The sequence below is a fragment of the Narcine bancroftii genome, chromosome 9 (genome assembly GCF_036971445.1).
Source record: "Narcine bancroftii isolate sNarBan1 chromosome 9, sNarBan1.hap1, whole genome shotgun sequence".
NCBI classification, from domain to species: domain Eukaryota; kingdom Metazoa; phylum Chordata; class Chondrichthyes; order Torpediniformes; family Narcinidae; genus Narcine; species Narcine bancroftii.
Genome location: NC_091477.1, coordinates 26,548,435 through 26,566,572, shown reverse-complemented (window position 1 = coordinate 26,566,572; position 18,138 = coordinate 26,548,435). Strand labels below are relative to the sequence as shown.

Sequence of the window (18,138 nt, the reverse complement as noted above, 5' to 3'; positions counted from 1 at the left end):
GAGGCTAATGACCAGTACATATCTAAATATTTACAGGGACTTTCTACTTCTCTGTATGACTTAAGACAGAAGGGTTTATTAGCTCAAAACCCACACGTGGACTATCCTATTCATTCTGTTAAACCTCCAACCTGGTGATTGGGTATATGTAAAAGCATGGCAAGACCATAAACTAAAACCGATATGGGACGGCCCTTATTGTGTACTTCTGATTACAGACACTGCAGTGCGAACAAAAGAAAAGGGGTGGACTCACATACAACGCATTAAACAAGCTAATCCATGAACTAAAGACGTTGATAATATACCCTCCACCTGCTATGCAGTCTCGGATCCTTCTGGTCTTAAAGTTATGCTACGCCGGGAAAAAGTGCTGTAATGTTATTATTATTTGCTGTATTGTTTTTCTGCTGGTTCCCAATTTTTGGGAAACCACCCAATTGTACACAATGTATTAAGTCCTCCTGGAATAGGGACAGCAGAGGTGATAATTACTTTGAAAAATGGACAAGTTTACCTTTAGAATGCAGACAGGGCACAGGTATAGAGTGTATTCATAGTGGGGTACCTTATTTAGTATGGTTTAATTTAGGATCCCAACATGGACCAGGGAAACAGAACTGCCCTAGGGGAGTGGATTGGGTTTGCGTCCCGGCCTCTACAGATATTAAAGAGATGAGTGCTAAAAATATGGTACAAAGAAGATGGTGGGAAAATGATAGGCAGAACATTAGTCAGGGCTATACCTGGAGTAGGGCTAAAGGGGGTATATATGCTAATGCTCACAGACAAGCTGCTACTCACAGGTTAGGTAACAATAAACGCCCCCCAACTTGGCATCTTGTAAATCATCCTTTGGGTCACGAATACATTCGGAAGGCTAAAGGCCATCACTATAAGGGGGATTCCAGTTGTAAACGGCTCAAGCTGCTCCAGAGTACCACAGCTGTTTGGCATTTAAACCGTTTAATCAGACTTCAGGCAGTTTTGGAGATTATCACCAAACAGACAGCGACAGCCTTGGATTTATTGGCTGAAGAACGACAGATACGAGCTACAGCTTATCAAAACCGCCTGGTTCTCGATTACTTGTTGGCTGCTGAGGGTGGCGTTTGTGGAAGATCGATTGATGACAACGGTCACAGTGGTCAAGCGGCTGAACTTTTTACTGGTGACTTATAGCAGTTGGACTCGTCATTTTAGCCATCATGATACTTCCCTGCCTAATGACTTGTGTGCAGTGTTTAATTCAACGGACCCTTCGTCAGATCACTACAACCCAAAGGACGTATGTTTCCCAAGCTCCGCCTGATGATACTGAGATTGCAGTTCGTTTGCTGACTCGCTGGGAAAAAGACCAAGCTTCCAGTTGAGAATTTACTAAGCGTAGTTAAAGAAAAAGTGTGGATTGTGAGAGATAATAGAATATAGGAAGTAAAGCTAGTATGAATGAAATAAGGAATACTGGAGTGGACTAGAGTAAGTGCTGAGTAGGGATGAATTCTGATAAGAGTGTGAGGAAGGGTCTTATAGTAATAGAAAGAATTAGCAAGTTCTGCATATGAATTAGTAAGTCCTGGGGGTTGAGATGTGTGAATAAAGGCAAAGGCAGATTCATGAATAAGGACAATGACATGATGGGACCCAGACAGGATACCCCATGGTCTTTCTTCACTTAGCCAGACAGAATTACCAAATGCCAAACCAATCCAGGAGGCAGAAGAATGTTAAGGGGGGGGGGGGGGGGGGGTACCTCTACACTGAAATAAACTGTTGGGTGAGCCCCAGTATGTGTGTGTATTCCCAGGGTAAAGGGAAGCACCCAACTTTGCACTGTTGGACAATAAATGTTCTTTGTTCTCAATTTTTGTCTCGAGCGAAATCTGTGAAGATTCTTCTGTTTCTCACAAAACGACAAAGGACATCTTTGGAATTGCTATCAGGAAATTCTTGTCCTTACAGCACATTCACTAGAAAAGTACAACACAGGTTCATACTATTTTAAAAATTGAGTGGACAGAAACGTGACGAGGCGCGATGCCGTTGGACATCGATGCCCGAAAAGAGGCGGCTTACCTTCTCGCCCGCAGGGACGACTCACCTCTGCAGGCATTGGTCCACGGCCCGGACCCGAGCTCCTCCTCCCCCCTCCCCTCACTCACCAGCCGGAAATTGCGTCAGAGGCTGCTGAGCCTTGCTGATTGTTCTCTCGCCGAAGCTGCGGTCACCATTTTGTGCGGAGCGTCGTCTTTTATTTAAATTTGTGTGCCTTTATTTTATGCGAGTTGCGGTAGTGTTGAGGTAAGACCGGCGAGAAAATGTATTCTTTTGGTAATACCGGCTGACTTGAGGGGGTCATGGTCTAATTTTCGCCGGCTGTTCCTACAATTATTTAATACGGGAAGTCCCCCCCCCACCCCCACCGGCGGTACGCTTGATTAAGTCGACGATTACTCGGCCTTGACTGGAGCAAATATTTCTGACATGACCTAGATGTACCGAGAGATGTTCCCGCCGGTGTCTGGTATTTAGTTGCGTTGTGGTGGGTGGGAGTGGGGTTTTAATGTGAGCACAACTCGACAAAATGGCGGCGAGTTCATCTTGCGCAGGATCTCCGGGGAGTGGCTCGTCAGGCGCTTCTTTCTAATCGTTGGTTCAGTCGGGCCTCAAATGAGTTCTAGTTTGCAGTATCTTTGAAGGAGTTGGTATTAAAATGCTCTTCATTGTTGCGGGGGCAATTTGGGGAAGTGGCGGCGGGCGATGCAATGCAGAACGGGTTTCCTTTCCCGGTAGTTGATTTAATGTTTCCCTATCATTTCCATTAAGAGCCAGCAAATAGCGCCGTATTTCTTTTTAAAAGTTTGATCCCATTTCGCAATGTTTATCGTTCTTTGGCGACCTTTGCAGGAAAAGACAGCATATGGATTACTGTGTAAAAATTTGCCGTTCGCGGACGACTTCCAAATAAACATTGCACAACATTTTCAGGTGTAATTTTTTGATCCGGCATGGGAGTTTCCTCCACTATTTATCATGTGTGTTAACGACTGCATAGTTACCCTGGTATTTGCAATTGGTGTGATATCTCGATGAACCAGGAAGGTAGGCCAAGGATAGACAGATGATATTTGACTCGGAGGGTTGTGTGCTGTTCTTTGGTTGAAAGGATAAACCAGTGCTGAAGTTAATATGGTCCCTGAGAGTGTTGTAGATTGTAAAGATGTGGGGTAGTCTGGTAAATCTGTCTTCATCAGGCCCTTGAGTGCAGGAATGTGGATGCCGTGTGACAACTGCAGAGGGTGTTTGGTGGAGTCACACTCGGAGTATTGCGTGCTGGTTCGGTCACCTAGCAAAGGTGAAAGGCTGCAGGGGAAAAAAAATCACAAGTGTTACTGGGATTGACTCACCAGGAGAGGCATTTTAGGCAGGAACTTTTTTCCCTGGAGTGCTGGCAACTGAGGGGGGGAAGGGGCTCTTATAAAATCATGAAGGACATGGGTGATGTAATTTTTTTTCATGTTAGGGGAATCCAAAATAAAAGCGTAAAAAGGGGAAAGATCTTTTTCACCTAAGATGGTATATGGAATGAGCTGCCAGAGAAAATGGCAGTGGATGTTCGATGACGACTTCCAAATAAGCATAGTTTATTTATTTGAAACGTATAAGACTTTTGGACAGGAATAGTTGAGATAATGGATTACTCCCTTGGTTGGCATGGAAACGGGCTAATTGGCCAGAGTTGTCCATGGTGTAAAAGTCTTGACTGAATGGGAACAACACTTATTTCTGATGCTGTATGCCATTGGCCACATCTATTTTTCATTCCTGTTACATATTTACTTGCTTTACCAATTAAATATCCCTACTGCTTACCTTTTGTGACTACACAGTTCTTGTTATCCTCCCAAGTATTACCACTGTGAACTTTGTGCAAAGAGAAATGAACTGAGTGCTACAGCAATAGTGACAGAAGGTAAGGGCTTGTGCACAACTGATGATGAGAAAACTGTTTTCCAGAGTTTCTCTGATCAGAGATACTTAAAAGCAATCAAAAACTTTATTAAAATATTTGCTTGAAATGTGTTGAGGATTTGGCTGACCTCTCACCCAATGTCACCAAAACCAAGGACTTCAGGAAGGAAAAACCAGAGGTGTATGATTGAGTGATCATTGGGGGATCAGAGGTGGAGAGGGTAAGTAACTTTAAGTTTTTGGGAGTTGCTATCTTTGAGGATATTTCCTAGACTAATGGCATTGTGAAGAAAGTAGTTCAGTGCCTGTACTTAATGGTGGAGGTTCGATGATATCAGAAACTCTGGCAAATTTGATGCAGCCCTAGACTCTGTCTTTTACTTTGAAAGCTGTGTGACCAGCTTTTTTTCAAGACATTAGTATGCTGCACAGGACCTTGGCATCTGCAAAAAAAATTTTGTTTGTCTTTTGAAACTGCACAAAATGCTCCAGCTATAGCTGGTGTAAATCTAGGGAGTCACTGGAGGTATTTCTGTCACATTAGTCGAGAACTGGTATTGGCTAATGCTAATTGTTATCTGGCAAAGATCCTCTACTGTTTCTGGCAAAGTATCGGGGGTATTCTTTCATTTAAGAACATTTGTATTATTTGAAAAACAAGTGAACATTCCACATGTCTTTTGGTATCAGTCATGATTGTGGTCTTAGTTTTAATCCAATCTCTTGAAGTATGTAGCATTGTTTATTCCCCATTACACACAGCTGAAATGTTTTGTGATTTGCAGCAATTTCATATATTGCAGTATTTATTCACCGGGACGTTGTTAGTAAATGTTTTGAAGACTTCAGTTTCCCTGAAGCTTGGTTTCAAATTTGATATTTTTGCCCATAGCTAATTTTTGAGTTGAAATGGATTGTGACATCTGCAACAATTTTTATCTTCAGTTGCATTGCTGCCACTTATTTTTACAATACTTCTATCTGCATCTGAAATTAAATTTTAAAAACCAAAGAACATGCACCAAGTAGCAATTCAGAATCTGGTTTATTGTCATGAAATTTGTATTGTGCATTATAGATGCAAAATTGCTATAAATTAGAGTTATATAGATATAAGATTTTAAAAATAAAAAATGAGAAAATAATGAAGTATTGTCTATGGGTTCATTCAGAAATCTGATCGTAGAGGGGAAACCTATTTTTAAGACGTAGGGTGTGCCTCTTCAGTCTCCTATACCTCCTTCCTGATGATAGCAGTGAGAAAAGGAAGTGGTCTGGGGTGCCACGGTCATTGATGATTGCTTTCTTGAAATACTGCCTCTTGTAGATGTCCTTAATGGAATGAAGGTGAATGCCCATGATAACACAGGCTGAGTTCACATCTCTCTAGCATTTTTCTGTTTTGTGCACCTCCAAACCAGACAGTGATGCCACCAATCAGGATGCTCTCCACAGTACACCTGTAGAAATTTGCATCTTTGGTGACATACCAAATCTCCTCAAATTTCTAACGAAATATAGCTGGATACATGCCTTCTTTATGATTGCATCGATATGATGGCCCCAGGATAATCAAATATATTGAAACCCAGGAGTTTGAAGTTCTTTACCCTCTTCACTGCTGACCCATAGATGAGGACTGGTTTGTGTTCTGGGTTTTTTTTTCCTGTAGTCTAGAATCAATTCTAATGTTGAGTGTATTTGTTGGAAACTCGAGAATAGAGTGGTGAAGAAAACTTTTGGTATACTAGCCTTTATAAATCAAAGCATAGAATATAGGAGTTGGGAAATGATGTTCAGATTATTCAAGGCATTGGTGAGGCCAAATTTAGAATACTTGTACAATTTTGGTCATCAAATTATAGGAATAAGGTACAGAATGTGCAGCAAAGATTTACTAAAATGTTATCTGGATTTCAGAATCTAGATTACAAAGAAAGATCAAGTGGTTTGGGTCTTTATTCATTGGAGTGTAGAAGGTGGGGGGGGGGTTGATTAAAGGTATTTAAAATTGAGAGGAATAGAGAGAGTAAATGTGAATCAGCTCTCCCTTGAGGGTAGGTGAGATTCAAACAAGAGGTTACGAGCTAAGAGTTGGGGGGCAGAAGTTTAGAAGTAACATGAGAGGGAACTTCTTCACTCAGAGAGTGGTGGCTGAGTGGAATCACCTTCTGGAAGAGGTGGTCGCAACAGTCAATTTTCCTTTATCCTGAACCCTTGGGGGACAGTGTGTTCCGAATTTCGGATTTTTCCAGATTTCGGAAAGCCCACCCGAATTGTGCTGCCGTATCCACCCCCACCCGCTTCCAGTCCCTCAGCCACCTCCCCCGGCTGCCGGTCCCCACTTGCCGGATTTTGGACCTTTCTCGAGTTTAGATGTCCGGATAAAGAATTGTGTACCTGTATATGGATGAGAGGGTTATGGGCAAAGTGCAGGTAGGTGGGACTAGAGATCACTTGGATCACTATTAACTCGAGGGGCTGAGATGGCCTGTTTCCGTACTGTAATTGTTATAAGAATTAATTTATGTCAGTACAAACAAGTTCATACAATCTTTTGCATTAGTTTGATGTTCCTTCTAAATGATTCTGAACAGCAAGGTATGAGCAAAATAGACAGACATCTGAATAAAAAGAGGAAGGGCAGGGGGTGGAGTGCATGCTTACATTCATAAATGGGAGAATAGAAGAGAAAAACTTTCAGTCCAAAGAATGAAGAACTTGTAATTGTAGAATCTGACCACATCTTTAAAATGAGTAGCTTCAAGAAAAGTTGGAAAGTCACTGCCATAAAATGGCTTAAGTAAGCATCACGAAGTTTCACACAATTCTTGGATTTGGCAAGTTAATGTGGTTGTTGTTGTAGGGCTAGGGCAGAGGTGGGCAACCTTTTAATTTTTAACTTAGATATACAGTATGGTAACAGGCTATTTTGGCCCATGAAGTCCGTACTGGCTGTGTAGGTTAACTGAGTGGTACTCATGGGCTGAAATGGCTGGTTACTGTGCTGTATGTCTAAATTAAAAGGTTTCCCACCCCATGGCTAGAGACTGATGAAGTAATTACTAGTAGCATTGTAACTAGGCTGATGAAGCAATACAGCACAGTACAGGCCCTTTGCCCTGAAATGTTATGCTGACCCATATATTCCTTCCCTACCCCATAACCCTCTATTTTTCTTTTATCCATTTATCTGTCCAAGTGTCTCTTAAATGCCCACAATGTTTCCGCCTCCATCACCATCCGTGGCAAGGCATTTCAGGCACCCACAACTCAGTATTTTTTTTTAAAACAACCCTGATGTCTCCCCTAAACTTCTTCTCTTTGTACTTGTGTCCTCTGGTGTTTGCTGATCCTGCCCTGAGGAAACAGTTGCTGGCTGTTCACCCTATCTATGCCTCTCATAATCTTGTAGACCTCTATCAAGTCTCCTTTAATCTTTCTACAAAGAGAAAAGTCCCAGCTCTGCCAACCTTGCTTTCCAATCCAGGCAAAATCCTGATAAATCTCATCTGCACCCTCTCTATAATTTCCACATCCTTCCTATACTGAGGTAACCAGAACTGAACACATTACTCTTGTATGGTCTTACCAGAGATTTGTAGAGTTGCAACATGACCTCTACCCCTGAATTCAATCCTATTAATGAATCCCATAGCCCACCTTAACTATCCTATCAATCTGTATGGCGACCTTGAGGGATGTATGGATTTGAATCCCAAGTACCCTCTGTTCATCCACACTCTTAAGTAACCAACCATTATCCCTGTGCTCAACCTGGTTTGTCCTTCCAAAATCCATCACCTCACATCTGGATTGAAATCCATCTGCCACTTTTCTGCCCAACTCTGAATCCTTTCTATATCCTCTTTTAACCTTTGACAATCTTCAGCTCCATTTACAACTCCTCTAACCTTCATGTCATCCGCAAACGTACTGACCCATCCTTCCTCCTCTTCAGGTCATTTATAAAGATCACAAAGAGCAGGGGTCCCAGAACAGATACTTACAGTACTCCACTAGTTACTGACCTCCAGGCAAAATACTTTACTTCCACTACTACCCTCTGCTTTCTTCCTCCAAACCAATTTTTTTTATCCACGCAGCCAAGGTTCTACTAATCTCATGACTTTCTGGATGAGTTTCTCGTGGGGGACCTTATCAAATCCCTTGCTAAAAATCCATGTAGACTGCATCTACCGTCCTACCCTCATCAATTTCTTGCCTCAAAAAGACTCGATTAGACTTGTGAGGCACACCCTTCACTTGACAAAGCCATGCTGACTATCCTTGAGTAGACTACTTCTCCAAATCCTCATAAATCCTATCCTTAAGAATCCTCCATAGGTTTGCACACTACTGACATAAGACTCACCGGTCTATAATTCCCAGGATTCTCCCTATTACATAACAAGGGGACTGCATTTGCCATTCTCCAATCCTTCGGCACCTCCCCTGCAACAAAGAAGATTCAAAGAACATAGTTACTGACCCACCTATCTCTTCTTTCACTTCCCACAGCAGCCTGGATTATTATCACATCCAGCCCCAGGAATTTATCAATCTTGAAGAACTTAGATGATAATTTGTGCGTGTGTGGTAGAATTTAGATGAACTAATATTTATCGTGGATATGAGATCATACAGAGATTTTTCGAATTTGGAACTGTATTGGATAAGGACTTCAGCTTCTGATGGGTTGAGGGTTGTCTTTAAGGTGAGGTCTACCTCATTATAAACTGAGTGATGGATATTTAGAGTCCAACAATGCAAGTTTTGATATGCCCTGCATTTAAAGGCAGGAAGTTCTCATTTTTACACGGTAGAAATTGTGTTAATTTAAAAGAATGTCAAAACCGTAAAGTTTTTTGTAAATATTTGAATTCAGTTTGTCAGCAGCTAAGTTTTGATATTGAATGGAAAAAATTGGCACTGTTTGTAGATGCCTCATTTGAAGTGTACACGAAGTTCGGATTGGAGCAGTGGAGAAAGTTTGGAGCACCGAGACTATTACAGTAGTCATAAACGTAGAAAACGATCCCATAGCAGTGAGAGGGAATACAGAAGGCATAAACGCTATCGTCCTTCAGACAAGTAAGTAATGTGTGCGTACAACCGGTGAAGTCTCTGCAACAATAGTTAAGATTGGTAATTTAGTAAGTTTTTTTTATAGCCATTACTTGGAAACAAAATCTGTTAATGAGCACATGGATTACCATGACGGAAAGCATGAATACAGAGATGGGTACAAAATGGAATATAGGAATGGCTGTCACAACAGAGAATGCCGACATCAGCGCTACTGCTATAGTCATCAAAATTACAGCAAGTCAGGCAAACCTGATAGTGGAAGGAGTGAAAAAAGTAGCCGGGAAAGACATAGGCCTAAAAAACATCACTCTGGTTCAAGTAACCATTCGCACTCGGTAAGAACAAATTTATTTGAAATTGACAGATTTGGGGGTACTTAAGTACTGTTTTCTTATAAGAAAATAGGCATGAGGGATAGGGCAGGAATCCCAGTTAGTTTTGAGATCTGGGTTGTTAAAACTGTAGAAAGAGAGCAATTTAGGAATAATGTTCTAGTAAATTTGAAAATTTATTCATGCATATAGTTATTGGCAGTCTTGATAAAGTTGTTTTTAAAATTAGAAAAATCTGATTTTGAAGATTACTAGTGTTTTTAATGATATTGCTTTAATGTTAGGAAGTCCCCAGGAATAAGTACAGATTATAGAGCCCATTTAGATGATTAATATAGTTTTTATCTTGATACAATCCATATACCAATCATTCTGAGGAGGAGTCATTTAATTACAGGCAATTTGACTGGTGTTAATGATCTGTGTATCATAACTGCTGTGTTGCTGTAATCTGGCAGTATGCTGTTGAATTAAACATTATTCTGCCATCCGGCTCCCTAAGACTATTCCATGCCATTTAAAGTTCTGCTACTCCAGAATTTTAAAACTGATTTCCACACTGGCCATTTATTTTTATTTTTGAAAATCGGATTATTTTAATATAGCTTTCATTTATAACCATTTAATGCTATTTAAAGATAACATAATTTTCCTTGCAATTCAGATTTGAAAATTTTGCAGATCTTCCAACATCCCCTTCACCACTCCCCCAGCAATACTAGTTGTAACCACATATTGCCTCCAATATGTGCAATGTTTTCAACCCCTCAGAATGCACTTTTCCATATTTTATTTGTAATTCCCAACATGTTTTGAACTTGATGTCTTTATTAACTTTAATTTGGAGAATTTTGTATTGATGCATTTATTGCTTTGAAATTTTTAAGAAGCATCTTATCTTAAAATCTGTTCCTTGCCATGTTTTTCTTCTGTAACATACACTGTGTGCCATGTGAATTTCTGGGGATTGAATTTGAATTTGCACCCGTCAACCTACCGTGGCCTTTCGTGGATTGGCGTGTATATGAATACCTGAATCCTCTCCTGGGGAATGGTGTGTTCTGTTCCGAAATACTATCCTTTTTCAATGGCTGGATGATGTTGCTGACTACTTATCGTGTACAGAAGAGTCACCGCCAGAGGAGAACCAAGAATGTTGAGGATGATGAGGAGGGTCATCTGGTATATCACACTGGAGACAAACTGAAAGCAAGATGTATAGAATATTTTTGTAACACCTTATTACAGGGAGCTTTAAAGGCATAGTTTGGGAAATAGAGGGGGGGTGGGAGGAGGAAGAGGACATAAATGTATGGGGGGGTGGTATCCATGAATATGTATTCTGAAGCATGTATTTTATACTTGGAGCCAAAAAAGTAATTTTAAAAAAAAATGTATTCCAAGCTTAGTTTTGTTATTCTTAAATTAGCCTATTAATCTTGTGCAGAAGACAGTCCAGACCTTCAAAATAGTTTCTAGCTTTTGGTGAATGGTGGGTGGCATTTTTTTTTCCACTTTTAATTGAAGTATGGGTTGTTTATTTTGTAGATTTGTAGTATAAGGAACAACCTTACCATAGTATTTTTAAACCTGATTTTTAATTTAAAAATTAAATTTAATGTCAGTCACAGGATTTTGTAATTTTTAATGAGATGTGCTTATTCCTGAATGAGAAATTAATTTTTGCTTGCATTCTTAAACGTCTTTTTCTTTCCCATCCAGATGAAATAATCTGTAATCTAGGTGAAGGAGCTTTTGGAAAAGTTGTCGAGTGTTTTGATTTAAAAAAGTAAGTTCTTGCATCACACCTAATTTACTTTTAACTTGTTAAATGTAATTCATTTCCCATCACAATGCCACACTTTAGATTGCGACATTAGCTTCTTTCACACTGGCACCTTGTCCCAGTAATTGATGGCCAATCTACCAGTTAAGAGTCCAGTGTGAAAGCTCTTTAATTGGCACGCAGGCGTCATCAGATAAGTAGGTAGTATCCCGAAGACTGATGACACCTGTGTGCTGATTAGCCCAGTGTGAAAGGGACATTGGGTATCCTGGGATAAAGTAGTGATGCGTTGATTTAGTTTTTGCGTGAGTTCAGGAACATGAAGGAAACAAGATTAAAAAGGTATAAACTTTGCTGACCTATATAAACCATTTTAAATGTCTAAAGGACTGTGGGAAAGTCGCAGATCTGCCATCACTCTTTCCTATGGTCTTTATATTTTGTGCACTATTGCCTCTAGGACTTTCCCACGGTGTTTAAAAATTGAGCGTCTATATATTATACAACTTTCCCAACATAAAGGTTTATATTGATCAGCGCAGTAACAGAGCTGAAGGCCTCATTTCAGTGCAAGATCATAATACATTGATGAAGATATAGGATAGGTCCAACATTGCTCGATGCGTCACTCAGACGTCACTGGTGGATGCCTTGTGATGTGTGTGAAAAGACAGAAAACTAGTTAACAGTGGTCCAGTGTGAAAGGCAAAAATGGCTTCCTGAACCATTTCACTGAGCGGCCAATCTACTGGTTAGCCAGTGTGAAAAGGGCTATTGAAAAGATTAGTCTAGAAGGAATTCAGATTCTCCAGTAAAATCTGAGCCGTTAAAAAAAATCTTTAAAGAAAAATTTCTCTTTAGAGTTTTGTTGGTTATTCAAGCGCAACTTGGATTCATTTGGTGATTTGGCAAGCACAGTTAATATAGTGCAATGGTTCTCAACCTTTCTCTTTCCATTCACATGCCACTTTAAGTATTCCCTATGCCATTGTGCTTATAGTAGCATGTGGGTGGAAAGAAAAAGTTTGAAAACCACTATTTTCATTGTACCTTATTATGTGGACTGTTTCAAAGCTCCAAAGGAAATGAGCCAATGACTTATTTCAGTAATGATTGGGTCTAGAACAGTGATTCTCACCCTTCCCACTCACATACCACTTTGTAATCCCTTACTAATCACAGAGTATTTACTATATAGGGATTACTTAAAGTTGTATGAGTGTAAAGAAAAAGTTGAGAACCACTGGTATAGGGCTTGCCACAAAAGTATTTACAGCGCTAGTGTTTCATGTGTTATGGTTTCCTCCAAAGTTACAGTAACATATGGGATTAGTAGGTTAATTGGTCACATGGGTGCATTAGGGCGGTGTGGGCTCATGGGCCGGAAGAGCCTATTTCTGTGCTGTATCTCCAAATTAAAAATAAAATCTGCTTGCTCAGTTGCATAGCAACAACATTTTCAATAGTGAATATTACTTGTGTATTTAATCACTTGCAGTTCTATTGCATCTAAATATTTTTATTAATGTCCCTTTTGAAAATTTCTTTTTAATAACAAAATCCATAGCAGTTGGGTTGATTAAGTTTGTTTGCATGGCCAGTTATGAAGTGAGAAGGTGAAGTGAAGTTTCTTTTCTGTCATTTATGGAGTAAGTGTGTTGTAGCTAATGATCTATAATCATTTGATTCATAATTCATGAATGTTATTGCTTCTTGGAATTGGTTATGGTTTTGACTTTGATATCATAACTGCACTTCAAATCATTCTGACATTTGTGATTTTTGACATTGTCTGAATTTATTTACGTCATTATTTTCTCTTTCCTCTACAAATTAACATTTTCCTAATCTAATTTTTTCGTAACGTAGAAAATGTTTAATGTTCTCTCAACTTTAATTATAAAATTAATTTGTATTTGTAAAAGGAAAAATTATCAAGTTTTTAAAAATGAAGCTTGGGTTTTTTTTAATGTATTTAGATTGAAAAATCGGTATCTTAATGTTTTAAAGTCAAATTTTGATTCAAAGAATTGTATGCAAGCAGTCTACATACATCTTGAACCTGGCTCACATCACTCAAAACTGGTTCTTAGTCTGCTAGCACATTTTGTGTGTGTGTAGTTGGGGGGGGGGGGGGGTGCGGGGGAGCATTCAGCCAATTAACATTTTAAATTGCATTGCTGTTTTAGGGGCGTATATGTTGCATTAAAGATCATAAAGAACATTGCTCGATATCGTGAAGCAGCTCACTCTGAAGTGCGTGTACTTGAAGAAATGCATAGTAGGGGTGCTGGTACACAGTAAGTGCTAATTTAAATTAGCATTATGAAATTAGCCATATTGTTTACTGTTTAGTGTTTTAGCATTGATGTTTTTGTATGCAATGCTAAGGAAGCTTGTTTGGGAGGATTGTACATCTTTCTCTGCATGATAAATTGTCTTGGGCTGAAGATATTTCACACCCAGAATACCAAAAAAAAACTAAATTCAACAAAAAACTAGGTTTATTTCTTTTTGTCTCTGTGTACTTGTCTGTTTGCTTGAACAGAAACTTGATTTAAGATGTACTCTTGCTCTTAAAACTTTTCTACTTTTAATAATGTTTTACTTAATAAAGATGCTGCCGTATCCCAAATGTTTGTACTTTGATTCTCCCCCCCCCCCCCATTGCTTGAAATCCAGAAAGTGGGGATTTTACTGTTCTGATGTGCATTTTTCTGATTTGCAGTGGATGTGTACAAATACTGGATTGGTTTGATCATCATGGACATATTTGCATTGGGTTTGAACTACTGGGACTCAGTACCTATGATTTCTTAAAGGAAAACAATTTCATGCCATTCCCAATGCATCACATTCGGCATATGGCTTATCAGATTTGTCAAGCCCTGAACTGTGAGTATAACTTGCATTAAATCAAGGTTGGTGGGTGGGAAATCATCTGTGATATAAAATGCTGTGTCCTTGATTTGAATTGGATACTTGTCTAAGCCTATATCCTATGTATACAAATTTTCTTTGTCCAGGAAATGTTTATTTATCTGTGATACGCATTGGGGTGAATGCTTTGGTGACCAAGTTAATAATGCTTAATTCTATTTTAGCCTTTTGGATGTGATCACATGCTCTAATTGAGTTGTTAAATTTTTACGAGTTATTATGGAATTGAAATTGGAACCATTCATTTTGAGATGTGACTTGAAGATCAGTTATGATTTTATATTTTAAATTACATTAGTCAATATCTGTTGATATTCTCATTTTGAGTTAGTCATTTAATACTCCATATTGGGACTTGAAACAATGCTCTTGGAATGTCCAATAGGATTGCAGCTCTGTTAAGGGGTGTTGCATTTAGAATTTAAGTAGAGGCGAATTCATTATTTGAAGAGCAATTTTGGTTTCTTGTCCAGCCATGAAGGAAAAAAATGGGATTGAAGGTCATTTATCTGTAACTGTTAGGTACAAATATAAAATTTACTTTTTACTGGTAGTGGGTTTAGAATTGTGAGAACAAATGGTTATTGACTTCATGTTATGCTTTTAAATGATACTTTTTAATTTGTGAATGCTGACTTTTCCAAGCAGCTCATTTACCTTTATAAAAAATATTTTTGTGAACAATTTTAGTTTTCTAACAATGTTGCTCTCTAAACTTGATCCTTCTATATGTTCTCTCTTAGTTTTACATCAGAACAAACTTAGCCACACAGACCTCAAACCTGAAAATATTCTCTTCGTAAATTCTGACTATCATATAGAATATAACAGTAAAACAGTAAGTTATATCCTTTATTATATCCTACATTATTTAAGATTTTTGTTTTGCTTCTGCACATGATGCTTTATAATTCCTGTATCGTAGAAACACGATGATAGAACAGTGGTAAATCCAGACATCAAAGTTGTGGATTTTGGAAGTGCAACGTTTGATGATGAACACCACAGCACTGTGGTGTCCACCAGACATTACCGTGCCCCAGAGGTTATACTAGGTTAGTGCATTAGGAAATAATCTTCAAATTTGTTAAATATTTTTATCTATTGCTAATTAAAGATTCCTCTCTTTCAAGAATTAGGATGGTCACATCCATGTGATGTCTGGAGTATAGGATGTATATTAATTGAATATTATCTTGGTTTGACATTATTTCAGGTAAGAATTTTTTAAAACTTTTGTGGTAGTATATTTCAGTTCGCCTTGAATTGTTTTGTTCTTTAGGAGGTCCTTCTAACGTATCTTGTATAGAAAGACATCTATGAGTTCATGTAGGTTTAAAGCAAACAGGCTTTTGTGTATTTAGCGTTATCTGTAGCGAAAAAATGTATTGCTAGTGCGTGGAAAGATACAAATATGATTGATATTAATAGATGGCATAATGAGATGAAATATTGTTTAATAATGGAAAAACTACATGTTTCGCGTGATAACTATAGTTTTTTAATTAATGTGGTTGTTATATTCAGAATATTTACATTTTGATTTACTTTGATTAGATCTCAATATGTATGTTTAATTGTTCCTTAATTTATTTTTCTTTCTTTATGGCTCTCCTTAGGAGAGTTGGGGGGGGTTCTTTTCTTTTTTTTCTATAAAATATAATGTTCATGTTTATGGTTAATTGTATATATGTTATTTACTATTTGTATTTTGAATGAATAAATAAACTTTTTTTAAAAAGCCAACAGGCCATCTGAACCAACCTATCAATATTGATGCTGAACTTGATCTTGCATATTTCCTGTGTTAAGCCCAGAGCAAAGTTCTTTATCATTTGTCTGCTAGTCAGCCTCCTTTGTGTATCCATTCTATTTGCTTCAATTTGCCCAGTGTTTCTCTAATTTTGAGTTCCAATAAAAAAAATGTTTTGCTTTTCTTTAACTTAATTGTGTGAAAAGATGTAACCTGGTGTATCATTGCAAAGTTGCTTCTTATTTTTAAGTTTGTCTCAATAGCTGCAGAAGAAATAACATCTGTTTAACACCATGCAATGTAGCCAACTTTGCTGATTAAAAGGATGAGTACAGGAGCAAAGACACCTGCTAGAATTGAATGGGACTGTGGTGGAATGTTATAGATTTGGCTTTGTTCAAGGAAGGTTGTACTTTGGGGGAGGGATGCAATGAATATTTAAGATTGATTCCTGGGATGATGGCTGTTAAGAGATGTTTAGAAGAATGATCATGACCCTACAAGATTGGGGTATTTGGGTGTCACAGATTCATGAGTTCTGTAACCATGTAGTATGTCTATTTTTTTAATTTAAAATTAAAGCAGTACTGAGATTGAGATCAGCCATGATTTTCTTTGAATAACAAGAGAAGGCACAATGATTCACTACTATTTAATGTTTTCTCTCAAACAGACGCATGATAGCCGGGAGCATCTTGCTATGATGGAAAGAGTTCTTGGGCCCATTCCAACTAGTATGATTAATAAAACACGGTAAGTATGTTTATAGTTTTTTGTCTGAAGTAAATATTTGTATGTCAAAAACATTTGGGGAATGTCTCTGATTTTAGTATCTTGATATGTTTCATTGTCCAGTGACTTTTCAGAAAAAAATGAATTTTCCTTGTTTTTTTAATGTTTGTATCAAGTCAAGTGAATAAATTTACAAACAACTAGCAAAGGATTAATTGAAATTTGTGTGCTTTTGAAATACATATGTGTCAATGAAGAAGGTTGGTCTGGGTATTTATTTAGAGCAATGGAGTGAAGCTTTTGCATTAATAAGAACTAATTCAATTTTCTTACTGATTGTTGGAAAAGGTCTATCTTTTAGTCTTTTAATATGGAATCTTATTCTTGCCCTAAATTTTTAAAAATTTCCTGTTTAATACTTGCACATGTTAAAGAAGTTACGTTTCCTTAACTTTTCCACCCATAACAGAATCATCATGTACACCAAATAGTGTGTTGTAAGGTGTGATTTTTTTTTGGTGGGGTAGTCATAGCTAAACCTGGAGGACAAAGTTTGCTAGCATTCTTGGAAAATTATTGAATGTTCATAAGAAAAGAGGTGCTTTAGACTGATTTCAAGGAAATTAGAATGTATGTGCATAAGTAATTCGATACAGACTTGTTTCACACTTCCCCCCCCCCCCCCCCCCAAAATGCTTGTGCTGCATCTGGTTATCTTACTGATTTCAATTATAATCAATACAAATGAGCAGAGTTATCAGGCTCCATATATGATTATGGCATATTGACAGTAGCCTTTCCTTAGGAAATCCAGATATTTCCGTCATGAGCGGCTAGATTGGGATGAAAATAGTTCTGCTGGGCGATACGTTAGGAAACGCTGCAAACCTTTGAAGGTAGGAATAGTTGAACTATATTGCACTTCTATAAATGGCCTATTCTTTATCTGCAAATGCAAGTATATTTGTTGCCAAAACTTTCGATTGGCTTAGTTAATAGCCTCTATTTGAGATTACATCTTCAAATACTAATTTTTTTTTTTACAGGAATACATGACTTGCCAGATCTCTGAACATCAGCAACTTTTTGACCTGATTGAAAAGATGATGACGTATGAACCTTCTAAAAGAATACGGCTAGATCAAGCATTGCAACATCCTTTTTTTTGCACATTGAGAAAGCCATGTGTTACAAAGTGAACTGTTTTGTATAACGTAAATTAATTTGACATTTTGTATAGGACAATGACTAGACTGTGTCAGTCTTTATTCTAATTAAGCATTTTGTAATGTTTGTAAAATTGTCAATACTGTAAAGATACAAATTTAGTAAGATGCCATTTTATTTGGTGGAGTTATGTGGGCATGTGCTGACTTTTTGGAACAACTTGCTTTACACAGTACTGCAATTCTTGGAAAGTTTGGCAAGCATTTTCTTAAACTGGAGGATTTTGTATTATACTACCTCATTAATTGTAATGTAAAAATTGTGCAATAAAGTTGCAATTTGTATTGTATTTGGATTTGTTTTCT

General features: G+C 38.0%; 1 protein-coding gene across 3 annotated transcripts; it reads left to right on the top strand.

Moving 5' to 3' along the window:
* Positions 1 to 2,173: 2,173 nt before the first annotated feature.
* On the top strand, positions 2,174 to 18,122 carry clk4a (CDC-like kinase 4a). 3 transcript variants are annotated; one of them, XM_069898548.1, is made up of 14 exons: positions 2,174 to 2,301; positions 8,494 to 8,689; positions 8,915 to 9,066; positions 9,146 to 9,398; positions 10,521 to 10,611; positions 11,118 to 11,184; positions 13,371 to 13,481; positions 13,910 to 14,076; positions 14,865 to 14,959; positions 15,047 to 15,176; positions 15,255 to 15,337; positions 16,548 to 16,627; positions 17,412 to 17,502; positions 17,653 to 18,122. In XM_069898548.1, the coding sequence occupies exons 2-14, from the start codon at positions 8,606 to 8,608 to the stop codon at positions 17,803 to 17,805; spliced, it is 1,557 nt and encodes a 518-aa protein (XP_069754649.1). In that variant the 5' UTR covers positions 2,174 to 2,301; positions 8,494 to 8,605; the 3' UTR covers positions 17,806 to 18,122. The 3 variants fall into 3 exon arrangements, with proteins under 3 accessions (XP_069754649.1, XP_069754650.1, XP_069754651.1); XM_069898549.1 differs by lacking the exon at positions 8,494 to 8,689 and having other exon boundaries at positions 2,175 to 2,301; XM_069898550.1 differs by lacking the exons at positions 2,174 to 2,301; positions 8,494 to 8,689 and adding an exon at positions 3,492 to 3,973.
* Positions 18,123 to 18,138: the final 16 nt, after the last annotated feature.